Source organism: Carcharodon carcharias (genome assembly GCF_017639515.1).
Source record: "Carcharodon carcharias isolate sCarCar2 chromosome 29 unlocalized genomic scaffold, sCarCar2.pri SUPER_29_unloc_2, whole genome shotgun sequence".
In the NCBI taxonomy this organism is placed as follows: domain Eukaryota; kingdom Metazoa; phylum Chordata; class Chondrichthyes; order Lamniformes; family Lamnidae; genus Carcharodon; species Carcharodon carcharias.
This window is the reverse complement of record NW_024470665.1, coordinates 556,587-570,798: the sequence shown is the minus strand read 5'-3', so window position 1 is coordinate 570,798 and position 14,212 is coordinate 556,587. Positions and strand designations below refer to the sequence as shown.

Below are 14,212 nucleotides of genomic sequence, written 5' to 3'. Positions count from 1 at the left end.
CAAAAAGGTCAATAATTGTGAAGCCATGAAAGAGTAAATAAGGAGAAACTGCTTCCAATTGCAGGAAGCTTAGATAGGTTTAAAAAGATAACTGGCGAAATATCCAGAGGTCTCATGTTGTGATCTGGAATGCACTGCCTGAAAGGATGAAGGAACAGGTTCAATAGTAACTTTCAAAAATAGAATACTCAATAGGTGGGAGGGAGGGAAAGATAATTACACATGGATAAGGAGGAAGTGCAGACACTTTATCCAATTAGTCCAATCCAACTGACCGCTATTTTGATCATGAGTTTGTCTGAACTGAACAACCATTAAACAAGTGGGCACTGTCTTGGCTTACCAGGCACAAGAGGGTGGGTGAACAGATTTGCTGGCAAATCTGGGACCAGGGCCCGTCAGCCAGCAAACCTCCCACTGAAGGGCAGCCACGTGGGTGATTGCTAAAAGGGCAGGGAGATCCCATCAAACAACCACACCCTGCAAGAACACACCCTTTCAGGAGAGGAGGAAGAAAACTGGGTTGCAGGTCCAACAAGAGACTGCATCAACATGCCCAGGGTGTTTAGATACTGAACTTTCATAGCGAAGAGGGTCCTGTATACAATGCACCATATTGGAAGCAGATAAAAGCTCAGTGCAAATTACCCACTTACCTTTGGGGTGTTGCATCATCCCACCATGATCAGGCATTCCCCCACCTCGGTTGCACCATTACAGGCACGGACAACCAGCAGAAACCAGGAGGACTTCTCACGGATGGCGGGCAGACTTCATCCTTTAGTTCAACCGCAGCGTCACATCACTGGTCTCCTCAGCTCAGATATCAGACGGGGTGTGGCAATGCTCAAAAAAATGGAGCGAGATGATGGAAATACAGTCAAGTCTTCACTCACCGTGAGCTCCCAGCACTCTGGTCAACCTGTCCAAATGCTCAGTCTGGCCCATTGAGAAGACAGCTTTGGCATTCTCAAGCAGCAGGCCTGCCTTGAGAGAATCGTGCAACATTCCCAACGAATCAGGCCAAGAGCAGAGAATCCCATACCACCTGAATAAGAGAAGTGTTGCAGAGCACAACAAGGAGAGCTGAGGAAGGCCCTACCTTTGCTGGGATCGTGGAATTCAGCCAGGGCAACAGTGTTGATTCAATGGGTCTCACCACTGGACCGGAGTGTGGGACCAGAAACCAAAAATAGCCTCACGCCCTGATCCGTGTCCAGTCAACCACTCCACCACCCCACTATTGGAAAATAAATAGGTTAATGCAGTGTGAGGACAGGTTCCAGAAGAGATACCCAGTGTGTCTGCTGAGTACTGGCAGGGACCAGTTCTCCAAAGCAGCCAACATTAGGCAAGTGAGCAAACCAGGGATGTGTAAACCCCCATAGCCCCAAACCAACGGAGAACCAGCTGTAGAGCATCTCAGTGTTCTCCAGGTGTGGGCACCAGCTAACTGCCAAGAGCAATCCCAAATCCAAAACTGGGAAGGCAGCATCTGGGTCACCATGTAAATGCCACTCCTCTTTTCCTCCCTCCCTCCTAGTTTGCTTCAAATGAAAACCCTCGACAGAGAGCCCCCAGAACAAAAAATGAAGAATCACACTGCACCCCAAGTTCGTTTGTGTGTTTTTTATTAATAATATAGTAATGTGTTGAAAATGCCTCAGCAACTCGGTATACAACATTGTCACCTGGGCCAGCTACCACTGCCAGACACAGGAGAAACTTCAGTTACAAAACCTTTCACCCACAAAACCTTTCAAATGGGGTGAAAATTAACAATGGAGGACGTGGGACATTGCCCAGGGCAAGTCTATAGGTCACTGTTTGTAAATGCTTTCTGCTTTACTACCAGGTCTCCATACCGCGAACACAGGAGCCTGTTCTCGCTCTTCAGAACAGGCATCAAGCACTAGAAGCTACGCAAATGCAGGACACAACTTAACCCCTGGAGTTGAGAAGAACGAGGGGTGATCTGATTGAAAAGGTAAATTTCTCAGAGGGTTTGAGAGGGTAGATGCTGTGAGGCTGTTTACCTCACTCCCCGGTTGGAGAGTCCAAAACTAGCGGGGGGTCCGCTAGTCTCAGGATAAGGGGCCGGCCGTTTTGGACTGAGATGAGGAGAACTTTCTTCACTCAGAAGGTGGTGAATCTTTTGAGAATGCTACCCCAGGGAGCTGTGGATGCTCCGTCGTTGATTATATTCGAGGCTCGGATCAATAGATTTTCAGGCACTAAAGGATAGGGTGGGAAAGTGGAGTTGAGGTCAAAGATCAGCCATATTTTATTGGCTGGCAGAAGAGGCTGGTGGAGTTGAATAACCTCCTCCAGCTCCTGTTCCTTATGTTCCCTCAGTGGCAAAGGTTCCAACTTAAATGTTTGTACCATTCCAGACCCACAACTTAAATCCTGCAGCTGCCCCACCCCCCCCACTCAAAAAGGTTTGATTTAAAAACTTGCCACAAATCGACAGACCTGCCCTAAAATCCTCTCACCCTGTCCCTCCAAGAGCCTTAGACAGACATAAATATATTACAAACAAGTTCAAGAACTCCAGTGCTGTTGGAAATCAATGGGGAGGGGTAAATAAAATCACCTGCCCATTTTAAAATTGATGGAGTTCCACACTGAGATCCATTCAGAAGCGTTAAACAATCGGATCCCAGACAGCGTGTTGGCAAAGGATTTCTTTATCGTCTGTCCTTGGGTTCCAATCTTGAGTTAAAATTTCTTCTGCTTAGATGGTGGCCTGCAAACAAGGAGTCAAACATCACTCTCTGAATCAATCTACTGTCACCTATAAACACAGCCACCTCAGCAAGCAATTATTCAATACACAGATCTTCAGAACAGATGCAGATTCAGAGAAAGGCTACAGCTTAAAATAAGGTGATATGAGAGAGAGAGTGCACACGCACCTGGTATCCATAAGAAAATCAGGCAAAATCCCCTCAAAAGATACCGAACAGGCTGTCACAGAGGATGTAGAGATAAACACGGAAAATGCTCCAGCTAAGAACAGCCAGGTGTATACCAAGGGCAAGATACCAGGCTAGAAGCGACAGCGAAGACTGGGGAAGGGGGCGGGGTCCCAGTCAGTCACTAACCACTTGTCTCCTTCTCCAATTCTGACCCCTCTTGTTCTGAAGCAATGAGTGCTGGGTTTGACAGGACCCAATGACAACGAGTCTCTCACACACACTAGATTGCTCGATTGGCACCCCACCTACCACCTTCAACATTCACTCCCTCCACCACCGGCACACAGCTGAAGCAACGTGTACCATCCACAAGTTGCACTGCAGGAATTCACCAAGGTTCCTTCGACAGCATGAAGGGACAGAGTGAGAAAGTGGAGCCGTCAAAGGTCAGCCATATTTTATTGGTCTTGTCCAGCTCCTATTTCTTACTTTTCTCAAATCCACGACTTCTACCATCTAGAAGGACAAGGGCAGCAGACACATGGGAACACCACCACCACCACCTGGAAGTTCCCCTCCAAGCCCCTCACCACCCTGACTTGGAAATATATCGGCCGTTCCTTCACTGTCGCTGGGTCAAAATCCTGGAACTCCCTCCCTACTAGCACTGTGGGTGTACCTACACCACGTGGACTGTCGCGGCTCAAGAAGGCAGCTCACCACCACCTTCTCAAGGGGTAATTAGGGAAAGGCAACAAACACCAGCCTAGCTAGTGACACCCACATCCCGTGAACAAAAAAAAATGACAAAAGTCAGGCTATGGGATTTTGCAATGAGTACAAGCTGGGAAAACCTGCTATAATCACCAGTGGGAGACTCTGAATAGTGATCTGGAGCAGAACTGTAGCAGATTCTCTCTCCAATACTCAGGGCACGAGCACTAGCTAGGGCACATGCACAAATGAAGTAGACACCCCCCCCCCCCACCTACCCTCCATCTCTCATCTCCAACTCATGTCATCTTTGCAGATTGACTGTATAGTGTTAACTCAGTACCTGGGTATGTCAGGACACAGCTACGACAGGTCTCTTAAGGTTCGAGTCACATGGATTTCAGATGCAAACAGACAGCAAAACACATCCCCAACACATTCTCTCTCTCTCTCTCTCTCTCTCTGCCTCCTCCCTCCCTCCCTTCCAGGCATACATAGCACAGCTGCATTCTCATGTCTCTGCAAAGGATAACAATAAAAAGGTTTGCTACTTCTTCTGCAGGTAGGACAGTGTCTCAGTTCAAAACCAACCTCGATCATGTTTTCAAACCTTGGGTCAGCACTCTCGACTGAGCCAGAAGGGTGTAGGTTGAAGTCCCACTCCAGGGACTCGAGCACAGAACTGCTGACGAAGGGAGTGGCGGGGCAGCCTGTGGGAGACACCAGCCATTTCCTTTAGACGAGGCATGAAAACCAATGCGGCTCTGTCCCTTCGTTTGGATTGTGAAAGATCTCCTGGCCGCTATTTAGAAGTGGGAGGGGTGGATGCTATAGAAAATAGCTCTCCGCAGCATCCTGCACCCCATATACATACATCCCTCAAAAAAAACAGAACATCTGGGTCATGATCACTAAAGCAAATGAACTGGGTCATCGTCATGTTGCTGTGTAGGAGCTGGCTATGCACAATTTGACTGTCACATTTCCTTAACAGTGACCCACATCAATCGCTCGTTCGAGGTCATGAAAGACCCCACGGAAATGCAAGCATTTCTTTTACACCCATTGGGATAGCCAACCTCTGAGATCAATACGTTTGCGTTCTCTCCTGTGTGATCCAACTATCAGCGGGCAAAGTCACCAGTAGTTCCTTCTCAATAATCACCAAACCTGATGTTTACTGTCTGGAGCGCTTTGGTCAACAAGTTCCCAAAGTAGGCCAAGTATGGATGTTTCAGTTGTGGGTGTTTTACTGATCTAAGTTACCCGCTATCGCATTAATTTAAAAATAATCCCCACTGTATCAGCTGGTGGAAGGCAGTACACCCTGCTTCCATTTAATTCTCTTGGATTTTCTAGGAATTGTGTTACAGAAACGGGTGAATGAAGTTGATAAAGCGGCTAAAAAAGCCGATGGGATCCTTAGTGGTTAAAAAAGCCGATGGGATCCTTAGTGGTTAAAAAAGCCGATGGGATCCTTACCTTCATAAATAGGTACAGTGACGAGAAACATAGGAGCACAGAAGGTTAAGGGGAGATCTGATATTCAAAATTTAAGGCATTTTGATAAAAGTATGGATAAACTGTTTCATTTGGCAAGTATGCTGGTAACCAGAAGCCATCTATTCAAAATCATTAGCAAATAAAACAGAGAAGGAACTGATATAATAGGATCTGGAATGCTCGACTGAAAGGGTGGTAGAAGCTAATTCCACAGTGTCCTGCAAAGGCCAATTGGACAGATGCTTGAAGAGGACTTGCAGTTTGCAAGGTTTGGGGAAGAGAAAGCCTGGGTATGGGATTAAGCTAGACAACTTTCAAAAGGCACAATGGGCTGAATGGCCTCCTCCTGTGCTATATGATTCTATGAATATCATAAAAAGATAGCCCCTCCCCACGAGCCTACACCAACTTCGACTGCGGTGCAATTCTTTGCCAAGCACTCCATGATGGATCTGAAAACACCAAAAGGGGATGACAGTGGTTGGATCCCACAGCAAGAATTCGCCAAGGCTCCTTCGACAGCACCTTCCAAACCCACGACCACCACCATCTAGAAGGACAAGGGCAGCAGATACATGGGGAACACCACCACCTGGAAGTTCCCCTCCAAGTCACATCATCCTGACTTGGAAATATATCGGCCGTTCCTTCACTGTCGCTGGGTCAAAATCCTGGAACTCCCTCCCTAACAGCGCTGTAGGTGTACCTACACCACACAGACAAAATCCTGGAACTCCCTCCCTAACAGCACTGTGGGTGTACCTACACCACATGGACAAAATCCTGGAACTCCCTCCCTAACAGCACTGTGGGTGTACCTACACCACATGGGACTGCAGCAGTTCAAGAAAGCAGCTCACCTACCACCTTCTCAAGGGCAATTAGGGATGGGCAACAAATGCTAGGCCCAGCCAGCGAAGCCCACATCCCAGGAATGAATAAACAAAAAAAATTCATCACATCTCCATTAGGACCAGGAAGAGACCATTCAGCCCCTCTGGCTCTTTCCACCATTCAATCAGTTCACAGTTGATCTATATATGACCCATACACCCCTCAGTCCACAACCTAGGTACACAAGTTTAGGAAAATGAGAGGTGATCTTATTGAAACATATAAGATCCTGAGATACTGGGAGGATGTTCCTACTTCTGGGGGAGACCAGAACTAGGGGGACACAGTTTAATAACATGAGGTCTACCGTTTAAGACAGAGAGGAAGAGAATTTTTCTCTTTCCAAGGGGCATCACTCTGTGGAATTCTCTTCCCTACAGAGCAGTTGGGGGCTGGGTCATTGAATATATTCAAGGCTGAGTTAGACAGATTTTTGATAGACAAGGGACTCAAGGATTACGGATGGGGAGGGTGCGGACGGCAAAGTGGAGTGGAGACACAATCAGATCAGCCATGAACCTATTGAATGGTGGAACAGACTCCTACTGCTCCCAAGTCCTATGCTCCTATGAACAGGTGGGAACTTACTACACCCAAGTTAGAACCCATTCAACACAGACTAAAACTGCGGTGAGTGCTTATTAGATGCATCCTCTCAACACGAGGACATTCCCCACTTCACTTCTGAAAGAAAGGGGCCCTCCCCACCATTCCTTCAGAGCCTTTCACTACCTTATGACCAAAGTGAAGCACAGTCACTGATGTAACATACGAAACGCAACCCTGTTCAGCAAGAAAGACTGACCCAGCCACCCAATGACCAAAGAGGTTGCCAATTAGTATACGTGGGCAGGGAACATTCCCCATTCCCCAGTGAGGCAGGAGTTATTTAATGACACACACACACACACCTGTACATTCCTACAACGACAGCATGATCTCTCTCATAGGGCTCCAACGTTAACTGTTCCTGGGGTTTCATGTTCTCCTGTTGCATCTTCTTCACCTCCGCTGCAAACACTGCTTCAGGGGCTGCGGTGGAGTCAATGCAGTTTGCCTGTAGGGATAAACACACACACACACACACACACAGACAGATGTTAGGTCAACTGCAAGGCCTGTGCACTACCTCAGGTTTCCTACAGACTCAGAGATAAATCCTGTCTGTGGGCACAAGCTCATCAGATGCCATCCCTGGCTATACTATGTACTCAAAAATCCATAAAACCATGCACCCCCAGAAATGTTCAAATCCACAAGCAACAGTCATGAGATGCAAAGGGAAGAACTTTATCAAAATCAATTCAAAACACATTAACATTCCTATATCTACTTGCATATGGATCTCCCCACCCACTTAATCTCCTCCCACATCCCCATGTACTCTCCCCCATCACTGACTCCACCCACCCATTTAATCCCCTCCCAAAGCCCCATGTACACTCTCCCCCATCACTGACTCTACCCACTCATTTAATCCCCTCCCACAGCCCCATGTACACTCCCCGCTATCACTGACTCTACCCACCCATTTAATCCCCCTCCCACATCCCCATGTACACTCTCCCCCTATCACTGACTCTACCCACACATTTAATCCCCTCCCACAGCCCCATATACACTCTCCCTCCATCACTGACTCTACCCACCCATTTAATCCCCATGTACACTCCCCCCCTATCACTGACTCTACCCACCCATACAGTCCCTCCCACAGCCCCATGTACACTCTCCCGTATCACTGACTCTCCCCACCCATTTAATCCCCTCCCACAGCCCCATGTACACTCTCTCCCTATCACTGATTCTACCCACCCATTTAATCCCTCCCACATCCCCATGTACACTCTCCCCCATCACTGACTCTACCCACCCATTTAATCCCCTCCCACATCCCCATGTACACTCTCCCCTATCACTGACTCTACCCACCCATTCACTCCCTTCCACATCCCCATGTACACTCTCCCTTATCACTGACTCTACCCACCCATTTAATCCCCTCCCACATCCCCATGTACACTCCCCCCCCCCATCACTGACTCTACCCACCCATTTAATCCCCTCCCGCACCCCCATGTACACTCTCCTGTATCACTGACTCTACCCACCCATTCACTCCCTCCCACATCCCCATGTACACTCTCCCCCTATCACTGACTCTACCTACCCATTCACTCCCTCCCACAGCCCCATGTACACTCTCCCTATCGCTGACTCTACCACCCATTTAATCCCTCCCACATCCCCATGTACACTCTCCCTTATCACTGACTCTATCCACCCATTTAATCCCCTCCCACATCCCCATGTAAACTCTCCCCTATCACTGACTCTACCCACCCATTTAATCCCCTCCCACATCCCCATGTACACTCTCCCCATCACTGACTCTACCCACCCATTTAATCCCCTCCCACAGCCCCATGTACACTCTCCCCTATCACTGACTCTACCCACCCATTTAATCCCCTCCCACATCCCCATGTACACTCTCCCTATCACTGACTCTACCCACCCATTTAATCCCCTCCCACACCCCCATGTACACTCTCCCCTATCACTGACTCTACCCACCCATTTAATCCCCTCCCACAGCCCCATGTACACTCTCCCCTATCACTGACTCTACACACCCATTTAATCCCCCTCCCACATCCCCATGTACACTCTCCCCCTATCACTGACTCTACCCACCCATTTAATCCCCTCCCACATCCCCATGTACACTCCCCCCCCCCCATCACTGACTCTACCCACCCATTTAATCCCCTCCCGCACCCCCATGTACACTCTCCTGTATCACTGACTCTACCCACCCATTCACTCCCTCCCACATCCCCATGTACACTCTCCCCCTATCACTGACTCTACCTACCCATTCACTCCCTCCCACAGCCCCATGTACACTCTCCCTATCGCTGACTCTACCACCCATTTAATCCCTCCCACATCCCCATGTACACTCTCCCTTATCACTGACTCTATCCACCCATTTAATCCCCTCCCACATCCCCATGTAAACTCTCCCCTATCACTGACTCTACCCACCCATTTAATCCCCTCCCACATCCCCATGTACACTCTCCCCATCACTGACTCTACCCACCCATTTAATCCCCTCCCACAGCCCCATGTACACTCTCCCCTATCACTGACTCTACCCACCCATTTAATCCCCTCCCACATCCCCATGTACACTCTCCCTATCACTGACTCTACCCACCCATTTAATCCCCTCCCACACCCCCATGTACACTCTCCCCTATCACTGACTCTACCCACCCATTTAATCCCCTCCCACAGCCCCATGTACACTCTCCCCTATCACTGACTCTACACACCCATTTAATCCCCCTCCCACATCCCCATGTACACTCTCCCCCTATCACTGACTCTACCCACACATTTAATCCCCTCCCACAGCCCCATATACACTCTCCCTCCATCACTGACTCTACCCACCCATTTAATCCCCATGTACACTCCCCCCCTATCACTGACTCTACCCACCCATACAGTCCCTCCCACAGCCCCATGTACACTCTCCCGTATCACTGACTCTCCCCACCCATTTAATCCCCTCCCACAGCCCCATGTACACTCTCTCCCTATCACTGATTCTACCCACCCATTTAATCCCTCCCACATCTCCATGTACACTCTCCCCCATCACTGACTCTACCCACCCATTTAATCCCCTCCCACATCCCCATGTACACTCTCCCCTATCACTGACTCTACCACCCATTTAATCCCTCCCACATCCCCATGTACACTCTCCCTTATCACTGACTCTACCCACCCATTTAATCCCCTCTCACATCCCCATGTACACTCTCCCCCATCACTGACTCTACCCACCCATTTAATCCCTCCCACACCCCCATGTACACTCTCCCTATCACTGACTCTACCCACCCATTTAATCCCCTCCCACAGCCCCATGTACACTCTCCCCCTATCACTGACTCTACCCACCCATTTAATCCCCTCCCACACCCCCATGTACACTCTCCCCTATCACTAACTCTACCCATCCATTCACTCCCTCCCACGTCCCCATGTACACTCTCCCCTAACACTGACTCTACCACCCATTTAATCCCCTCCCACATCCCCATGTACACTCTCCCCCTATCACTGACTCTACCCACCCATTTAATCCCCTCCCACATCCCCATGTACACTCCCCGCTATCACTGACTCTACCCACCCATTTAATCCCCTCCCACATCCCCATGTACACTCTCCCCTATCACTGACTCTACCCACCCATTTAATCCCCTCCCACATCCCCATGTACACTCTCCCCCATCACTGACTCTACCCACCCATTCACTCCCTCCCACATTCCCATGTACACTCTCCCCTATTACTGACTCTACCCACCCATTTAATCCCCTCCCACACCCCCATATACACTCTCCCCCAGCACTGACTCTCCACATCCAATTAATACACTCCCACATCCCGATGTACACTATCCCCCCATTACTGACTCTACTCACCCATTTAATCCCCTCCCACTCCCCCACCACCACGTACACTCTCCCCCTGTCACTGAATCTACCGACCCATTTAATCCCCTCCCACATCCCCATGTACACTCTCCCTATCACTGACTCTACCCACCCATTTAATCCCCTCCCACATCCCCATGTACACTCTCCCCCTATCACTGACTCTACCCACCCATTTAATCCCCCTCCCACATCCCCATGTACACTCTCCCCATCACTGACTCTACCCACCCATATAATCCCCCCCCACACCCCCATATACACTCTCCACCTATCACTGACTCCACCCACCCATTTAATCCCCTCCCACATCCCCATGTACACTCTCCCCTATCACTGACTCTACACACCCATTTAATCCCCTCCCACACCCTCATGTACACTCCCCCCCCCATCACTGACTCTACCCACCCATTTAATCCCCTCCCGCACCCCCATGTACACTCTCCTGTATCACTGACTCTACCCACCCATTCACTCCCTCCCACATCCCCATGTACACTCTCCCCCTATCACTGACTCTACCTACCCATTCACTCCCTCCCACAGCCCCATGTACACTCTCCCTATCGCTGACTCTACCACCCATTTAATCCCTCCCACATCCCATGTACACTCTCCCTTATCACTGACTCTATCCACCCATTTAATCCCCTCCCACATCCCCATGTACACTCTCCCCTATCACTGACTCTACCCACCCATTTAATCCCCTCCCACATCCCCATGTACACTCTCCCCATCACTGACTCTACCCCACCCATTTAATCCCCTCCCACATCCCCATGTACACTCTCCCTATCACTGACTCTACCCACCCATTCACTCCACTCCCACATCCCCATGTACACTCTCCACCTATCACTGACTCTACCCACCCATTTAATCCCCTCCCACAGCCCCATGTACACTCTCCCTTATCACTGACTCTACCCACCCATTTAATCCCCTCTCACATCCCCATGTACACTCTCCCCCATCACTGACTCTACCCACCCATTTAATCCCTCCCACACCCCCATGTACACTCTCCCTATCACTGACTCTACCCACCCATTTAATCCCCTCCCACAGCCCCATGTACACTCTCCCCCTATCACTGACTCTACCCACCCATTTAATCCCCTCCCACACCCCCATGTACACTCTCCCCTATCACTAACTCTACCCATCCATTCACTCCCTCCCACGTCCCCATGTACACTCTCCCCTAACACTGACTCTACCACCCATTTAATCCCCTCCCACATCCCCATGTACACTCTCCCCCTATCACTGACTCTACCCACCCATTTAATCCCCTCCCACATCCCCATGTACACTCCCCGCTATCACTGACTCTACCCACCCATTTAATCCCCTCCCACATCCCCATGTACACTCTCCCCTATCACTGACTCTACCCACCCATTTAATCCCCTCCCACATCCCCATGTACACTCTCCCCCATCACTGACTCTACCCACCCATTCACTCCCTCCCACATTCCCATGTACACTCTCCCCTATTACTGACTCTACCCACCCATTTAATCCCCTCCCACATCCCCATGTACACTCTCCCCTATCACTGACTCTACCCACCCATTTAATCCCCTCCCACATCCCCATGTACACTCTCCCCCATTACTGACTCTACCCACCCATTTAATCCCCTCCCACAGTCCCATGTACACTCTCCCTATCACTGACTCTACCCACCCATTTAATCCCCTCCCACATCCCCATGTACACTCTCCCTATCACTGACTCTACCCACCCATTTAATCCCCTCCCACATCCCCATGTACACTCTCCCCCTATCACTGACTCTACCCACCCATTTAATCCCCCTCCCACATCCCCATGTACACTCTCCCCATCACTGACTCTACCCACCCATATAATCCCCCCCCACACCCCCATATACACTCTCCACCTATCACTGACTCCACCCACCCATTTAATCCCCTCCCACATCCCCATGTACACTCTCCCCTATCACTGACTCTACACACCCATTTAATCCCCTCCCACATCCCCATGTACACTCCCCCCCCATCACTGACTCTACCCACCCATTTAATCCCCTCCCGCACCCCCATGTACACTCTCCTGTATCACTGACTCTACCCACCCATTCACTCCCTCCCACATCCCCATGTACACTCTCCCCCTATCACTGACTCTACCTACCCATTCACTCCCTCCCACAGCCCCATGTACACTCTCCCTATCGCTGACTCTACCACCCATTTAATCCCTCCCACATCCCCATGTACACTCTCCCTTATCACTGACTCTATCCACCCATTTAATCCCCTCCCACATCCCCATGTACACTCTCCCCTATCACTGACTCTACCCACCCATTTAATCCCCTCCCACATCCCCATGTACACTCTCCCCATCACTGACTCTACCCCACCCATTTAATCCCCTCCCACATCCCCATGTACACTCTCCCTATCACTGACTCTACCCACCCATTCACTCCACTCCCACATCCCCATGTACACTCTCCACCTATCACTGACTCTACCCACCCATTTAATCCCCTCCCACAGCCCCATGTACACTCTCCCCTATCACTGACTCTACACACCCATTTAATCCCCTCCCACATCCCCATATACACTCTCCCCTATCACTGACTCTACCCACCCATTTAATCCCCTCCCACATCCCCATGTACACTCTCCCTATCACTGACTCTACCCACCCATTCACTCCACTCCCACATCCCCATGTACACTCTCCACCTATCACTGACTCTACCCACCCATTTAATCCCCTCCCACAGCCCCATGTACACTCTCCCCTATCACTGACTCTACACACCCATTTAATCCCCTCCCACATCCCCATATACACTCTCCCCTATCACTGACTCTACCCACCCATTTAATCCCCTCCCACATCCCCATATACACTCTCCCCTATCACTGACTCTACCCACCCATTTAATCCCCTCCCACATCCCCATGTACACTCTCCCCATCACTGACTCTACCCACCCATTCACTCCCTCCCACATCCCCATGTACACTCTCCCTATCGCTGACTCTACCACCCATTTAATCCCCTCCCACATCCCCATGTACACTCTCCCCATCACTGACTCTACCCACCCATTTAATCCCCTCCCACAGTCCCATGTACACTCCCCCCCCCATCACTGACTCTACCCACCCATTTAATCCCCTCCCACGTCCCCATGTACATTCTCCCCCATCACTGACTCTACCCACCCATTTAATCCCCTCCCACAGTCCCATGTACACTCTCCCCTATCACTAACTCTACCCACCCATTTAATCCCCTCCCACAGTCCCATGTACTCTCCCCTATCACTGACTCTACCCACCCATTTAATCCCCTCCCACATCCCCATGTACACTCTCCCCCTATCAGACTCTACCCACCCATTTAATCCCCTCCCACATCCCCACGTACACTCTCCCCCTATCACTAACTCTACCCACCCATTTAATCCCCTCCCACATCCCCACGTACACTCTCCCCCTATCACTAACTCTACCCCACCCATTCACTCCCTCCCACGTCCCCATGTACACTCTCCCCTATCACTGACTCTACCCACCCATTTAATCCCCTCCCACAGTCCCATGTACTCTCCCCTATCAGACTCTACCCACCCATTTAATCCCCTCCCACA

At 50.2% G+C, this 14,212-nt stretch overlaps 1 protein-coding gene across 1 annotated transcript in view; it reads right to left on the bottom strand.

Moving 5' to 3' along the window:
- Positions 1–1,614: 1,614 nt before the first annotated feature.
- Positions 1,615–14,212, bottom strand: part of fbl (fibrillarin) — a 54,075-nt gene continuing 41,477 nt past the window's right edge. The window contains exons 8-9 of the mRNA XM_041181144.1: positions 6,944–7,089; positions 1,615–2,749 (exon numbers count right to left, since the gene is read on the bottom strand). Of these exons, the coding sequence (XP_041037078.1) occupies positions 2,722–2,749; positions 6,944–7,089 (174 nt within the window). The 3' untranslated portion in view covers positions 1,615–2,721. The remainder of the gene's footprint in view (positions 2,750–6,943; positions 7,090–14,212) is intronic.